At 45.0% G+C, this 17364-nt stretch overlaps 1 protein-coding gene across 4 annotated transcripts in view; it reads right to left on the reverse strand.

The window, feature by feature from the left end:
• The window catches only part of PTGFRN (prostaglandin F2 receptor inhibitor), a 147225-nt gene that overhangs the window by 30149 nt on the left and 99712 nt on the right, over positions 1–17364 (reverse strand). For all 4 annotated transcript variants that reach the window (XR_014055232.1, XM_081495376.1, XM_081495374.1 and 1 more), the window contains 2 exons: positions 16772–17185; positions 8306–8686 (listed from right to left, as the gene is read on the reverse strand). Coding sequence is in view for 3 of the 4 variants with exons in the window: in XM_081495376.1 (XP_081351502.1) it covers positions 8306–8686; positions 16772–17185 (795 nt within the window). In the remaining variant the exon portion in view is untranslated. The remainder of the gene's footprint in view (positions 1–8305; positions 8687–16771; positions 17186–17364) is intronic.

Below are 17364 nucleotides of genomic sequence, written 5' to 3' on the forward strand. Positions count from 1 at the left end.
GTAGGTGCTCAATAGATATCTGTGCATAGAAGTGAAAACCTCACAACCGCCACTCCCATCCTGGCCCTCTGCCTCCATCCAAGATTATCGTCCAAGATAACCTTCCAACCTGCCTCCAGGTTCACACCAGCACTAGGTCATCTGTTCAAGAAGGCTGCCATGGCTTTTCCTCTCATCTACTGAGTCAGGGCTTCCCTGGTGGCTTAGCAGTAGAGAATTCTGCCAATGCAGGAGACAGGTTTGATTCCTGGGTCGGGAGGATCCCCTGGAGGAGGGCATGGCAATCCACTCCAGTATTCTTGTCTGGAGAATCCATGGACAGAGGAGCCTGGAGGGCTACAGTTCATGGGGTCACACAGAGTCAGACACAACTGAAGCAACTTAGCACAAACACACACGCACTGAATTAAGAACACACTCCCCAGCCTGGTATTCAAGGCCCCCCAGAACATGAGTCTAACTCCTCTGTCCAGCCCCACTGCCCACTTCCCTCAGTATCCACTCTAGACTCCACTCCCTCATCACCTCCTCTGCCTTCTCCCTGCTGTTGCCTCTGCCTGAGCACGGGACCCCTGGTCAGCCAGGCACTGCGTAAATGTCTGAACAGATTCCTCTCCTCCTCTCCCCACAGAGGGTCTGTTTATGTATTCAAAGGTGGAGAGAGGACAGTACAGGGGTTGCAGCACGTGTGCATCTGGTCACAGGAATTCCAGCTTGGCAGAAGAGCAAAGTCTCTTCATTGATAGGCTGGTCTCCTTGTTCTCTGTTAAAACTAAATCTTAGGTCCCAAGAGGAGGAACCTAATTAAAAAACAAACAAACATGTGGATTTTTGTGAACTTACAAGGCGTAAGTCACAGTGGCTTAAAGCAGTGGCCCCTAATCTTTTTTGGCACCAGGGACAAATTTCGGGGAAGACAATTTTTCCATGGACTGGGAAAGGGGGGAGGGTGTGGGGAGAGGTAGGGGAGATGGTTTTGGAATGATTCAAGTACATTACATTTATTATGCACTTTATTTCTAACCCAATGCCACTGGTGATCTAACAGGATACCGGTCTGAGGCCTGGAAGTTGGGGACCCCTGGTTTAAAGGATGCACAAAGGTCATCTGAACTATCCCCCAGCCTTGGAGAGGCTTACACTCCTAGAGAAGACAGGACTTCACCGCATCAGACTGGTAGGGGTGTGTGTGGTTTCTTATTTCCTTTTTGTTTTGGTGCATGTGTAGAAATCTTCCTTTATTGCTGTTTCACAATTTTAAAAAACTGTTGGCAGTGATTGGGCCTGTTCCTCATGGTCCAAGGTACACAGACCTCACTCTGAACAGACAGAGACAGCCTCTCCTACTGAACAGGAAGGCCTCCTTTGAACTCACCGCCTGTCCCACCTCTACTTCTTATTCAGCAAACGTTCACAGAGACCCTACCACCTGCCAGGCTCCCTGCTCTCTAAGGACTTTCCTTGAACATCGCCTTGAATTTCAGTTACATGTCTGTTTGCCTCATGGACCTTCATTAGGGCTCTTCACGGGGTCTGGGACCCCCTGCTTGATTCATCTGTGTGTGCTGTGCATATAGTGCCTTGTACATAAAAGACATTAACACACTTGCTGAATTGGACTAAATTTAATACTTTGCATAAAAATGCTCATTTTCAGCATAAGCATTCCACTACTGATTACTGCTATATTCTGCTTGATCTCATCAAGAAATCATCTAAGAACGTAATGGTGGTTATGTTTAAAAAATGCTTATCAGTGAAAGATGCATACTAAAGTATTTAATGGCAAAATGACATGATGTCTGGGATATGTTTTAAATTCTTTCAGAAGGAAAAAAAAGACGGCGGCAGGGGAAAGAAAGAGAGGAACAGGGTGTGTGTGTGTGTGTGTGTGTGTGTGTGTCTGTGTGTGTGTGTGTGTCTGTGTGTGTCTGTGTGTGTGTGTCTGTGTCTGTGTGTGTGTGTGTGTGTGTGTGTGTCCAGGGGAGGGAAGAGAGATGAAGTAAGATTAGCAAAATATTGGTAATTGCTGAAGCTGGTGGTTTGTTATACCACTGTGTAAACTTCTGTTCCAAAAGCTTAAAACAAACAGCCCACCCACATAGTAAACCCTTTCGCAGAATACTGAAGCCAGTATAAGGCACGACATCACTAACCTTCCAGAAACGAAGATCTCTCCCTAACCTGTCTCCCAGGTCAACCTGCTCACTTACACATCACCTCCCGAAGCTTTCGCCTCCCATAGTGCAAACCCTATCACCACCAAGAAAGACTTTATTTTTTGATTATGGATTAGTAAACTCCTTTGTTACTACTTTCAAGACAATGAAAATATTCAGGATTATTGGCTAGTGTGTAAAACCAGGTATTTTGTGCCTACTGCATGCAGGAACCTGATCTGGGGGTTTCCATGGATTACCTCCTTCTTTTACTCTCATAATTCTTTATGGAAGGTACAAGAATACTAAGAACTGGAATGTGTGCAGGGCCTCCTGTAAGCCAGGGACCACTCCATATACTTTCCTTGCAATCTCGTTTAATCTTCAGAACATCCTTATGTAATAGGTACTATTTTTACATACATTTCCTAAACAAAAACAAAGCTAAAATCAAAGCTCAAAGGAGTTAAGTTCAAAGACTAAGGTCTTGCATGGTGTAGGGGAGCAGAATCATAGGAGAGGCTCTGGCTCCATGGCCTGGGTTCCATTAGCATCAAACTGCACAACATCATTACACACCCAATGATTAATGCTTCTCAAGGCCAGCTCCATCCCAGAAGACAAGAGTGATGATAACAGCTGAGGCAGTAATCCTGAACTGTGTACAGTGCCATGTTCTAATACCCACTTTGAAGCTTAGTTAACTTGGGAGAGCTAATTAGATGAACAGGCTGCATGCACATGTCAGAAGAAACAGGAGAAACTGGGCCTTGGTTTCTGCCAGTGCTGATTTTCTCATCCTGAACTGGGCAGGTACTTTAGAGGCAGCTGAATGAGTCAAAGAGCTGCCACTATCATCATTGGTAAGTGCATGCGTGCTCAGTCACTAAGTCATCTCTGACTCTTTGCAACCCCATGGACTGTAGCCCGCCAGGCTCCTCTGTGTATGGGATTTCCCAGGCAAGAGTACTGGAGTGGGTCACCATTTCCTCCTCCAGGGGATCTTGCCAACTCAGGGATCGAACTCACGTCTCTTATGTCTCCTGCAATGGCAGGTGGATTCTTTACCACACAACAAGTAAATATTCTCTAACATTTAAACAGAGAAGACTATAAATAAGCAGCTGTTATTGGGGGGGCAGAGGGGTGCTTTACCCCACTTAGGAAAACCGTTATTATGAGGTTGCATTCAGCATTGTGGATTTCAGGGCAACAGAGATAACATTATTTGAATGGGATATCAATGCCCCACACCCAAAGTAACACTTGTGCCATTTTATTTTTTTTTTTCTTTCTTCATCCTCACTCGCTCCTCCCAGAGAAAGAAGAAAAAATTATCAGATTTGGGGGGGCATAAGGGCTAGGTGTGCTCAACTCGGCTCCTCTTTGGACCCACACATTCCTCATTCTCCATGTCCTAAGAAACCCCCATGGCTTACTTTTTTCCCCACGACTTATTTAGTTAAGAGCTTGATGGAGAAGAGCATGTTCTATATTGACTCTTCCTCCAAAACACCAATCATTAACCATCACCGTCACCACGAAAAGGTACGGAGCACTGCAGTGCCAGGCACTGCCCTAAGGCACTTCATATGCATTATCCCACAAAGCCAAGAAAACCAAAGCTTAGAAACTACAGCATCAAGCCCGAGACAGCACGCCTAGAAGGTGGTGGAGCAGGACTCCATTGCTCTTCAGCCTTCAGAGATAATATTGGACAGACAGCGGACTGTAGTTGCCTGTAAAATTCTGCAGATCTAAACCTTATCTTCTATAGACAGCAAAGAACTCTCAAATCTCTCTCAAGTACTTAGCAGATTAACAGCTCCTTTTAAAGAAAAATAATTACCTTCCTCACTGGAAGAGGGGACAGTCCTCGAGTGGAGAAGAATGCAAACTAAGTGCTTAAGCCGGAATAGCAGAACTCGGCTCTGCCTCCTCCTGCTCTCCTATCTGAAGCTGGTGGAACCCTCTCCAATTAACACCACGGAAGTCTGGGACACCACGGAAGTCTGGGACTTCGGGCAGAGAGCTCAACCATGAACTGATTGGTATCCAACTCTTGCCAAGGGCTCATTTAAGACATCTGATAGCAGAGAGAGATGGCTTAATATGCAGATTAACCAGCCATTCCTCCAGATTCTCTATAGTTTTAGCCATATACTAAATGAGAGAGCCACAAGGCAACATTTGTCCTCTGTAGTAACTCAGCTTCTTACAAAAACTCCTTCACACACTTAAGGTTTATGCCCTTGGCTTTTATAGGGAATGGATATAAGAAACATCCATTTAAACAATCACCTAGAGTTTTTGTAAAAGAACAGTTGAAAGCACTGTCCATTATGTTATCCGATGCCCCTTAAAGAAAAAGTACGCAATATATTCAGTGCCAAGAAAAAGTTTGTTTCTCTTTTATTTGTTTTCCCTTATCAGAAGAGGGCTGCATAATCACATCTCTTTTTGCCTCAACTGTCCAAAACTTCAGAGGCAAATTCAGTGCTCAAATGCAATAACTAATTCATCCCAACCATCTTGCCATATCTATTCTTTGATTTTTTTTTTACCCCTTTTGATCTTGATTTTATTTTTGTGCCTCCTGCTTTAAATTGGACTTCGTTTTGCAAGCCAACTTATATCTTTTTCCCTTCAAAAGTAGGACAGCCATCCTAAGCAAAGAGGCTTTTTCTTACCCTCTAAGAAAAATCATAGTCCTCCCAGATGCTACAAGTGCTCTTGGATTTGACAGACCCATTTATGTCTTTGCCCTAATCTGTCTGGTTAATACGGTGAACATGAGAAGACCCCAATCAGCTTCAACCCCTCACCTACTTGGTGCACCAACTCCAAGCAAATGAGAACAAGAACCACCCAGCTTTTAGGATTTTATGCTCTTGAGCTTCAGGAGTCAAGCTGATTCCCAAAGTCAAAATGTTTCCACGCAGGATGACAATACTTGGGACAGACCCCCCTTAAGATAAAAACACTTGGGACAGACTTGACCCACAGCCATAATTCTGTCCAAGCCATTCTAAACATTTCTTTTGAAATAAAAGAAACAAACATTAACCACTGCATAGATTCTATTTTCCAAAGAGAGCTGCAGTAACGTTTCCCATTTCACACACCCGTTTTGCAAAGTGACCTTGCTAGTCTCCCATTAAGAGATGGGGTCTCTTTCTCTACTCCCTTGAACTTGGACAAACTCTGTAGTGGCCCTGGCCAATAGGAAATAGTGGAAGTGTGTTGTGCCAGCCCCAGGGATAGCTTTTAACTAGCCTGGCACTTCTGCTTCCTGTGTCTTGGCAGTCAGCCGCCATAAAAGGAGCATGACTGTCCCGAGAAGATAGTGCCGTAAAAAGCATCACATGGAAAGGGCCTGGATGAGACACCATGTGGGGACAGAGAGAGATGCCCCAGAATATGGTGACACATGCATGAGAAAGCCATCTGGAAGGGGATCCCCAGCCCGAACTGTCCTAGCTGTCACCATGTGCATCAGAGATGAGCCTTGACTCATTCCCTAATTCCTGACCCTCAAAATTGTAAGCAAAATGAAAATCAGTGGTTTTTAAATGGGGACTGGGACAGTGTCTTAACTCACACTATTGTGAGGATCAAATATTTAATGCATGTGAAGCCTCTGGCCCAGTTCCTGGCATACAGTAAGTGTTCAACACATGGTCGTGATCATTTTTAATTGGTCTAAGTAGCAAAACCGAGCATTTTGAGTCATACCTGCACAGGGAACCAGCTTTCTCAAGAGCTCTTTTGTGACAACACTTCACAGTCACACGACATAAGATGACCTATATAAATAGAATACTTCCTGTCTTATCGCCACCTCTCAGTTACCTCCAACAGGCCCCAAGTCGCATGTGGCATGGGATCCACATGCATATGCATACATGTTGTAAATCTAGAGAACGTCACATAGTGTCAAGCCATGCCTGATCTCTGCCGGGCAGAGAATCCTTTTGGGAGGTCCTGGGGGGAGGTCTACTGCTGTACTCGTGCCCAACTCGCCTTCTGACAAATGTCCAGGGAGCTTTGTGGTGTGAGTCGCAGGCACACGGAAGGAGAGATTTAAGGGAAGACAAGAATACCACTTACACTCCTGGCAGGTTTACCCATGTGCCTCTGAATATTCTGAGCTGAACATTACTGCTTTCTTTACAATTCTTCTTTTCCGATGCACATATTTTAACATATCCATGTGTTGGTGCTGCCTTATCTCCCCATCTGCCCAATGTTTACCAAGTGTCCATTACTTGCAAAGGTCCGGGGCGGAGGTTCAGTCAGGGAAAAGCACACTGACAGCTTTCACAACAGCGGTGCTGGACCCTTAGGAGAATAACTGAACCTTTTCCCACAATTTAGTCTCCTTATTTCTTCCCACTTTCCGGAGAACACAGCCACCAACAAATCCCTCCCAGCTAAAAGAGCCTATTCCCTCCCAGAGCTCCCATCCTCTTCCTGCCAGTCCCTCCACCTCCCCCCAGGGTAGGCTGGGATCAATGCATGAGGACTTCAAAGAGGCCCTCAAATTGGAGTGCAGGCAGCACTTTCTTTAAAAAAAAAAAAAAGGAGAGAGAAAAAAAAACCCGCTGGAGCTGTGATTCTAAGTCAGTGGGGGAGGGGTGCAGGAGTCAGGGATGGGATCTGACAGCAGGGCACAATGCACTGAGGATCAGGGCTGTGAGACACATTCAGCTCCAGAGATGAAAACTCTTCTTTCGGTGCTGACAACATCTGTTTTATTTTGAAGGTTGCTAAGGAGAGTTCTAGCTGGGCTAACATTGTTCCAGTTCAGTACTTCATAGTGAGTCTCTTTGCGCAGGGTTCAAGCGGCAGGAATAAAAGCTCGCCAGATAAACCCCGCTCCTTTCACTCTGCAGATATCAAAGAATCACTTTGCTACCAGGGATGACTAACACCCCACTTCGTCTCGCTCTGAATTGGACGGACCCTCTGCTTACTCTCTTATTACTCTTCCTCTCCCTGCCCCCTTCTGTCCCCACTTGCCAACTCCCCATCTCTGCCAAATAATGGCTTATTAGGAAGAAACAAGACAGTGAATGTGCCACTAGCCTGGGAGAAGATTTCAATGCAGAGACAAGAAAGAGCTGAGGAATGAGCTGGGGCTCATGGAGCGAGGATGTATGGCATTAAACAAAGGAGGAAATGATTTCCTAGCCTTTAAAGATCTGTTTTATCTCCTAGTAGAGCAATGCCAAATGCCTTCGTGTGGGCTTAGAACGGTCAGAGGACAGTAGAGAGATCAAGTTCAAAACAGGGAAGATGCTGACCCGCAGGCCTGTGTCCATCTTTGCAGTAATGGACATGGGAGGCAAGGCGCTCCACACTCCACTTGGTCCCGTCCTGCCTAAGTTCACTTGCAATTAATTACAAGATGGTAACAAAATTAGGAAAAGCACTCAGAAAAATAAGAGATGGGGAGGATGACAGTGGTAAAAAAAAAAAAAAGGATATGACAATGACCTTCACATATATGACAAGTAGCAACTGCATGAGTAGAAAGGTGGGCAACAGTCGAGGGCCACTCTGCTTCTCCCCAGGGAATCGGACTTGGGGAGAGAACCCTCCAGAAGAGGGGGGTAAACAGGAAGGCCCTTACATTTAATCGGTATCTGCAAAAAAATAAAAAATCATTTTGGGATGCCAGGGCATTCAGTGAAAAAACTGCGTTCCATTAACTGAAGGAATTCTTTTTCTTCCCCGGGTCTTAGAAAAGCAGCAGCTCCTGCCAGAGAATACCTAGGAGTCTAGGAAAAAGAGAGGGAGAATGGCAGTGTGCTCCCTCCAACAAAGACCCATTTCAAAGAGCCAATCAGCAGGACCTCTGACCCTGCAAATCTCTGACCACAAAAGGAAACTGTATCCTCTCAAACGAGGGTATGAGACAACTGAGGCCACATTATCTAAACATTTCCCTTGACTGCCAGATTCTATTTCACCCAGTTTTGTGTTCTCTCCTCCCCAGCTTGGGATCTATCCAAGAGAAAGTATACTTGTCGATATCAAGAATGCCACAATAATGCAAAACACACAGCTCCTTGACTCCTCTCCAGATCCCGGGGGAAGGATTAAGCCAGTGAGGTGAAGAGCCACCCTCTAAAACCACTCACCTAGCCAGGTCACAGTCACAGCAGCCGGAGCCGAGACGGCCTCTGCCACCTTGTGCCAGCTCCTGTTGTGTCCTGGGGTCCAGAGTGCCACATGGCAGAAATAGTAGCCAGCATTTTCTTTGCTGACATCTCGAACCAGTAGGTGGTAGGAGCGGGCATCCATGTGACTCAAGGCCACGTGAGGGGAGCCGTGCACCAGGGAGTCACGGTCCAGCCGAGCCAGCACACGGGAGCCAGGCAACGTGCTGTCGGGCGTCCGGCTGAAGGACCACGTCACCTCAGGTCTGACATCATCCGCTCGGTCCGTTGTGATGTTGCAAGCCAGGCCCAGGTCCTTGCCTTCAGCCACAGACACATTCCTGGCCACAGCTGCTCGGAGAACTGGAGAATCAAAAACAAGGACATCGAGATAATCTCAGTTACATTTGCCACTTCCACCCCATCCCCTTAGATCACCTCCTTTTACCTTCTTATGTATGACATTCAAGTTAGGAGACTTTGTACAGTTTTACGTGCTTGAGAAATGTACTGAATAAATGAATGACATATTTCTTTTTATTTCATTAAAACAATAACAGCAGCAAACACTTATATAGATGCTTCTATATGCCAGGCACTCATCTGAGCACTTTATAAATGTCATCTTCAAAACAACCCTACGAGGTGGTTCTATTATTATCTTCATTTTACCAATAAGGTAATTGAACCACAGAGAAGTTAAGTAACTTGCCCAATGTCACACAGCTACTATGTGGCAGAGCTAGGATTCAAATTCAGGCTGCCTGCCTCTAGGGACTCTGCTCTTAAGTTACACCATCATTACGTACATTATTATTTGAAAACAACTCTGCTGAACATCACAAACCTAAATTTATATTTTCTCTATATGCATGATAGACAGGTGACTTTCAGAGAAAGGATAGCTCAGCTCTGGCCAGTACATATTGTCACTCGGGGGCTAGGAGATGGAGGGTAGAAGTGAGGGTAAAACCATCTTCTGGGTAAAACGGGGTTGGGGATGTAAACAGAAGGACTGGGAAAGGGAAACCAGGCAACATGCCTAGCAGGTCAAGTCTCCCAGATGCAATGTACTTTGAGCATCATTTATTCTGTTCTACACTCCCACCTTAAGGTCAAGGATAAAGGATATTCTAAAACCAAAACACAGTGATTTCTGGACAATGCCACTGCCCTCTCTCATTAGTGTGGACAATTAAAAGTAGACTATATTTAGATGAAGCACTGAAGGATTTGGTGTGACAGTTCCCAGGCAGATCTGGTTTCAGCATTCCCCTGTCAAAGTTTTTTACACGGAAACATTTTATTTTATTCAAAGGATTTTTTTGCAAAGAAGCTGAACATCTGTAATCAGAGTAGAAAAACATTCAACACGTGGTAATGCTCTGGGAACAACTGCTTAGATAATGAGGAGCCGATACCTCTCAGAGGATTCAAGTGGAAGCACAGTACAGGCCTGGTCTTCCAGCCAGAGTCGCTCAGCATCAGCTATGGACCTGGGTCAGCTCAGTGACAAATGCTGGCTCTTGGTTCAGAAAAGACCCAACCTCCCAAACCCATGCGCTTTGAAGTAAATGGCTTTCATTATAGATTTTTCCAAGGACTGATGATATTTCGAACAAGAGTTTCAGGCCAAGTTCAAGCTTCACTTTGATGAAGACAGAAAATGAAGTAGGTATAGTATTAGAAAAAGGAATTTAAAGTCTAATTTCTCACCACCACCTGCCTTCTTCCAAATTCTTCCTCTTCCTTCACCCCTTTAAAGGAGCCAAAAACAATATGAGATATCATTTGAGAGGAGTCAGGAAACTGCTGCTCTGAGCCCGTGCTGCCGTTTGAACCACTCCATGTGCAACCATGGTCAGAGACCCTGGAATACTGCCAGAGTTGCTCTAGGCCAGCCACCACTACAGCAGTTGTAAAAGAAGGCCCAGGAGGCAGCCAGCCGAGGAAAGAAGTAGAGAGTATGCAACTGTGGACAGTATGCATGGAGAAAATGGATTCTTGCATTTAGAAATATTGGCATCTCTGTAACAATATAGTTCGCTTTCTAATTTTTTCCTCTGCAAGTGGCTAAATATCTCGTCACATCACTCAGCACAGTTTTTACATGTTCTATGGAATTGGAGGGTTCACTATTGGGACAGGATGAAGTACGGTGAAGGGAAAAAGGAATCAGTTCTAAGGACTCGTAGAGGGGACTTCAGACAAAGTCTGTGATGGTGTAGGCTTTCTCCTACTGAATATAACTGACCCTATAAATTAAGACACCAAGCTCAGCATTACAGGGGGGTTTACTGCCACCTACATGGTACAGCCCCACCATGTAAGTCACTTTGTGCCATTTATCATAAGAATGCAATAAGAATAGTTAAGAAGTTAGCTATGGACAACTTCATAGCAGCATTATTTACTATAGCAAAGACATGCAAGCAACCTGTGTCCATCAACAGATGAATGGTTAAAGAAGACATGGTGTATATATACAATGGATTATTACTCAGCCATAAAAAAAATGAAAGTTAGCCATGTGCAACAGCATGGATGGACCTGTAGGGGATTACACTTAGTGAAGTAAGTCAGAGAGAGAAAGACAAATATTGTATGTTTTTAGTTATAGATGGAATCTAAAAAATAAAACAAACAATATAACAAAAACAAACAAAAAGGCTCACAGATGCAGAGAATAAACTAGTGGTTACCAATGGGGAGAGGGGAGGTGGTGGGGCAAGATAGAGGAAATGGGGACTTCCCTGGTGGTCCAGGGGTTAAGAATCTGCTTAGCAATTCAGGGGGATTGGGTTCGATCCCTGGTCGAGGAACTAAGACTCTACAGCTACTACACAGAGCAACTAAGCCTGCGTGCTGCAACTACTGAGCCTGCACATCACAAGGAAAGATCCTACATGACATATTGAAGATCCTGCATTTTGCAACTAAGATCCAACACAGTCAAATAAATAATACAAATTAGTAAATACTTTTTTTAAAAAAAGATAGAGGCAGGGAATCAACAGGCAAGAAGTACTAACTACTAAGTAGAAAGTAAGTAAGATTCAAGGATGTAATGCACAGCACAGAAGATAGAGCCAATATTTTAAAATAACTTTAATGGAGTAAATGGGGCTTTCTTGGTGGCTCAGATGGTGAAGAATCTGCCTGCAATGCAGGAGACCTGGGTTCAATCCCTGGGTCAGGAAGATACCCTGGAGAAGGGCATGGCAATCCATTCCAGTATTCTTGCCTGGAGAATTCCTTGGACAGAAGAGCTGATGGGCTACAGTCCATGGGGTTGGACATAACTGAGGGACTAACACTTTCACCTTTAATGGAGTAAAATCTATAAAACTATTGAATCACAATGTTGTGAAACTAATCAGTTCAGTTCAGTTGCTCATTCGTGTCCAAGTCTTGCGACCCCATGGACTGCAGCACGCCAGGCTTCCCTGTCCATCACCATCTCCCAGAGCTTGCTCAAACTCATGTTCATTGAGTTGGTGATGCCATCCAACCATTTCATCCTCTGTTGTCCTCTTCTCCTCCTGCCTTCAATCTTTCACAGCATCAGGGTCTTTTCCAATGAGTCAGTTCTTTGCATCAGGTTGCTGAAGTATTGGAGCTTCAGCTTCAGCATCAGTCCTTCCAAACAATATTCAGGACTGATTTCCTTTAGGATGGACTGGTTTGATCTCCTTGCAGTCCAAGGGACTCTCAAGAGTCTTCTCCAACACCACTAATATGATATTGTAAATCAAATATACTTCAATTAAAAAAAGAAAAAAAGCTAGCTAGGAAGAATCAGTTCAGTTCAGTCGCTCAGTCATGTCCAACTCTGCGACCCCATGAACTGCAGCAGGCCAGGCCTCCCTGTCCATCACCAACTCCCAGAGTCCACCCAAACCCACGTCCATCGAGTCGATGATGCCATTCAGCCATCTCATCCTCTGTCATCCCCTTCTCCTCCTGCCCTCAATCTTTCCCAGCATCAGGGTCTTTTCAAATGAGTCAGCTCTTCGCATCAGGTGGCCAAAGTATTGGAGTTACAGCTTCAGCATCAGTCCTTCCAATGCATATTCAGGACTGATTTCCTTTAGAATCGACTGGCTGGATCTCCTTGCAGTCCAGGGGACTCTCAAGAGTCCTCTCCAACACCACAGTTCAAAAGCATCAATTCTTTTGCACTCAGCTTTCTTTATAGTCCAACTCTCACATCCATACATGACCACTGGAAAAACCATAGCCTTGACTAGACAGACCTTTGTTGGCAAAGTAATGTCTCTGCTTTTTAACATGCTATCTAGGTTGGTCATAACTTTCCTTTCAAGGAGTAAGTGTCTTTTAATTTCATGGCTGCAATCACCATCTGCAGTGATTCTGGAGCCCAGAAAAATAAAGTCAGCCACTGTTTCCACTGTTTCCCCATCTATCTGCCATGAAGTGATGGGACCAGATGCCATGATCTTAGTTTTATGAATGTTGAGCTTTAAGCCAACTTTTTCACTCTCCTCTTTCACTTTCATCAAGAGGCTCTCTAGTTCTTCTTCACTTTCTGCCATAAGGGTGGTGTCATCTGCATATCTGAGCTTATTGATATTTCTCCTGGCAATCTTGATTCCAGCTTATGCTTCATCCAGCCCAGTGTTTCTCATGATGTACTCTGCATATAAGTTAAATAATCAGGGTGACAATATACAGCCTTGACGTACTCCTATTCCTATTTGGAACCAGTATGTTTTTCCACGTCAAGTTCTAACTGTTGCTTCCCGACCTGCATACAGGTTTCTCAAGAGGCAGATCAGATGGTCTAGTATTCCCATCTCTTTCAGGATTTTCCACAGTTTATTGTGATCCACACAGTCAAAGGCTTTGGCATAGTCAATAAAGCAGAAATAGATGTTTTTCTGGAACTCTCTTGCTTTTTCGATGATCCAGCGGATGTTGGCAATTTGATCTCAGGTTCCTCTGCCTTTTCTAAAACCAGCTTGAACATCTGCAAGTTCACGGTTCACATATTACTGAAGCCTGGCTTGGAGAATTTTAAGCATTACTTTACTAGCGTCTGAGATGAATGCAATTGTGCAGTAGTTTGAGCATTCTTTGGCATTGCCTTTCTTTGGGATTGGAATGAAAACTGACCTTTTCCAGTCCTGTGGCCACTGCTGAGTTTTCCAAATTTGCTGGCATATTGAGTGCAGCACTTTCACAGCATCATCTTTCAGGATTTGAAATAGCTCAACTGGAATTCCATCACCTCCACTAGCTTTGTTCGTAGAGATGCTTCCTAAGGCCCATTTGACTTCACATTCCAGGATGTCTGGCTCTAGGTGAGTGATCACACCATCGTGATTGTCTGGGTCATGAAGAACTTTTTTGTACAATTCTTTTGTGTATTCTTGCCACCTCTTCTTAATATCTTCTGCTTCTGTTAGGTCCCTACCATTTCTGTCCTTTATTGAGCCCATCTTTGCATGAATTGTTCCCTTGGTATCTCTAATTTATTTGAAAAGATCTCTAGTCTTTCCCATTCTATTGTTTTCCTCTATTTCTTTGCATTGATCGCTGAGGAAGGCTTTCTTATCTCTCCTTGCTATTCTTTGGAACTCTGCATTCAGATGGGTATATCTTTCCTTTTCTCCTTTGCTTTTCGCTTCTCGTCTTTTCACAGCTATTTGTAAGGCCTCCTCAGAAAGCCATTTTGCTTTTTTGCATTTCTTTTTCTTGGGGATGGTCTTGATTCCTGTCTCCTATACAATGTCATGAACCTCCATCCATAGTTCATCTGTCTATCAGATCTAGTCCTTTACATCTATTTCTCACTTCTACTCTATAGGCATAAGGGATTTAATTTAGGTCATACGTGAATGGTTTGGTGGTTTTCTCCACTTTCTTCAATTTCAGTCTGAATTTCACAATAAGGAGTTCATGATCTGATCCACAGTAAGTGTTTAAAATGAGAGAAAGACCATCACTCTAGTGTGGTGGTTCTTAACTCGGATCCACAAAGAGAATTTAAGAAGTCTATGACATGGATGTGAAAACAAATTACCTTTCTTTTACTAGCCTCTACCTGAAAGACAGCATCTCCTCTCATTATGAAACTAAGCAACAAACCAGTGTAGTATTATCTGTCCCTGGGATCTTGCTCCCAATAGAAATCACAGATATTTTCACATTACATTTCAATTGTTGCAGATATTTTAAAATATTATTTATATTCATCACTTATCAGAAATTATAGTAGTTGTTAAGTCTGCCACTCTATCTTATTATTTAATGCATTAATAAAACACTGGGCTTCCCAGGTGGCTCAGCAGTAAAAGAATCTACCTTCCAGTGCAAGAGATGCAGGTTTGATCTCTGGGTCAGGAAAATCCCCAAGAGTAGGAAATGGCAACCCACTCCACTATTCCTGACTGGAAAATTCCGTGGACAGAGGAGGGCTTCAGTCCATGGGGCCGCAAAAAGTCAGACACAACTGAGCAACTGCATACACACACACTCAATAAAACACTATGTTGTTATACAACAAATTTATCTTAAATATTTTGATAACTATTTTAATGTTATTGTTTTCCTATGTCATCCTCTTTATGTATTTTATTAATTAAAATATATTAACTCTGAGAAAGGGCTTGTGAGCTTCAAAGGACTGTCAAAGGCACCCATGCACAAAAGGCTATGAACCCTCAGGCTTGAGTAAGAGCCAGATGCTACTGCCTGTCTAATAGGCTGAGAGTGTTCAAGTCTTATAACTACACTCTGGGTTTTGCGGCTTGTTTGAAATAAAAACAAAAAAAAACTTTACAATTGAAATTCTTGCATTTGCTAAATCTGAAACTCTTAACCCTTTCGCCTGTTAAAATAGTTGTTTGATGCAAGATGAACATCCAAGGTTTCTTATGTCAGATTCCTGACAGATCATTTCTGAAAAGGCAAGTGACCTGAATCCATCTGGAAAGTGATTTCAGCAGCCAGGAGAATCAAGATTGAGTGCAACCTGTGGCCCCTCTTGTCGGCGAGAACACCTCTGACCTGCCTGACTGCCACAGTCAAGAACAGTGGTCCTGGTTTTACCAAATTCAGGTCTCGTGCTGCGGTGTAAATTCAGGGGCAAGTGCTCAGGACAACACAGCTTGCAGCGGAAAAACACTTCCTATGTGTATCGTTGCCTGCTTTCCTTCCCATCTGAGCAATAGAACGGCCACGCTCTCTCGTTTACAGCCAGGAAACAAGTCCAGCCAATGTCTTCCCAGTTTACAAAACAGGAGACAGCAGCAACAGCAGCAAAGTATTCTGCGATCTGGCAGTGTCAGACTCCCAGCAAACCAAGTCATCCAACCACCACAGCAGTGACATCCCCCTGAGAAGGTCTCTTTACCCCTTCCCTCTGCCGAGCCAGAAGCTCCGTGAGGCTTGGGCACGATCCTCGAGCATCTCTGACCCCAGAGCCCAGGACAGAACTCGGCACACAGTAGGTTCTCTACTCATGCTTGCTGGACAGTGGAGGCAAAAATGGCCTGTTTTTCTTGTTTTTTATTTATTTTTATGGGTTTTTGGAAATGTGTTTTGCATTTCTTTAATTACTTCTCTAGTATGAATAAGAAGGTTTTTGGTTATTGTTTTTTTAAAAAGATGGTTCACAGATGAAAACAACTCCTTACATACAGACTCCAGAGTTGGATGCTTCCGGGGTTTGTGTCCTCAAGGAGATAAGAAGAGGCCCAGCCCTAGGGAATTCCTTACCTACAAGGAGATGTCACATCAGAGGGGACCTGAAAGGCAGGCCTAGAGGCCCCAAGTCGGACAGAGGTTTGGGGATGAGCCAAACACGCCCCCAACAGCTGTGGGGAAGGGCAGATCCAGAGATTAGGAAATACCAAACAAAATGAAGCCATGGGAGCAAGGTGGGGGCAGCCCCACCCCAAAGCCCCTCTGAACACCAGGATGGACCTTGTCCTGGCACTTAAAAGGACTTAATCTTTCAGTCACAAAATTCTTTTAGTGTCTTATGTAACCTGCAGCTTCCCATGGGTATGAATCCAGAGAAAAAGCAGCTGCAGAGAAAAACTCAGCATTTGGCACAAAACAAATGCATCCTTTCCAAACCATCAACACCACCCTATACCCTCACCCGTCAACAGGAGGTCTCCCAGGAGGAGGAGACATCTTGTCAGAGAGGAATAAGGCTCTCGCCTAATTCTTTACCAGGCTTCCCTGATGGCTCAGCGGAAAAGAATCAGTCTGCAACGCAGGAGACCCAGGGTTAGATCCCTGGGTGGGAAAGATCCCCTGGAGAAGGAAATGGCAATTCACTCCAGTATTCTTGCCTGGAAAATTCCATGGACAGAGGAGCCTGGTGGGGTACAGTCCATGGGGTTGCAAAGAATCAGACACAACCGAGTGATTAAACAACAAATAGTCTAAAACATGCAGTTTTCAGAAGCTCACCTGTTGGCTGGATCACCACGGTGGCCACATCCACGGCTTTTTCTTGAATTTCTTGCCAGTTTCCCTGCTCTTGGATCCACTCGCTGACGATGCACCTGTAGGAGCCCTGGTCGGAGGACAGGGCCCGGGACACGGAGAGGCGGTACCCGTCGCTCCCCACGGTGTCCAGGCGTACGTCCCCGCCGCGGTAGCGCTGCTCATAGCCAGGGCCGGGTCGGAACCTGCCCTCGTGGCTCAGGGAGAGAATGCTCCGCCGGGAGGGGCCGCGCCGCACCTCCCACTGCAGGGCCAGATGCGTGTGCAGCGGCGACGTGGCGGAGGCCGAGCATCGCAGCTCGAAGGGCTCGCCCTCGCGTAGGCTGGGGCCCGGGGACGGCTGAGGGCTGGCGGCCACGCGCAGGGCGTCCGGGAGCACTGTGGGGAGAAAGCGGAGCGGTCAGAACACTGCTGCCCCCAAGCGCTGGGCAAGTGCCCGCCAACCTCCAGGTCTTGAGGGACAATTTCTTCCTCCCTTCCCCTGTTCTAATGCCCAGATGGGCCCATCTGCCCATTTTACTACATCTCTCATCTCAGCTGACATTCTGACTTGACAA

The sequence above is a fragment of the Giraffa tippelskirchi genome, chromosome 5 (genome assembly GCF_054371585.1).
Source record: "Giraffa tippelskirchi isolate mGirTip1 chromosome 5, T2T-mGirTip1v1.2.pri, whole genome shotgun sequence".
Lineage (NCBI taxonomy): Eukaryota > Metazoa > Chordata > Mammalia > Artiodactyla > Giraffidae > Giraffa > Giraffa tippelskirchi.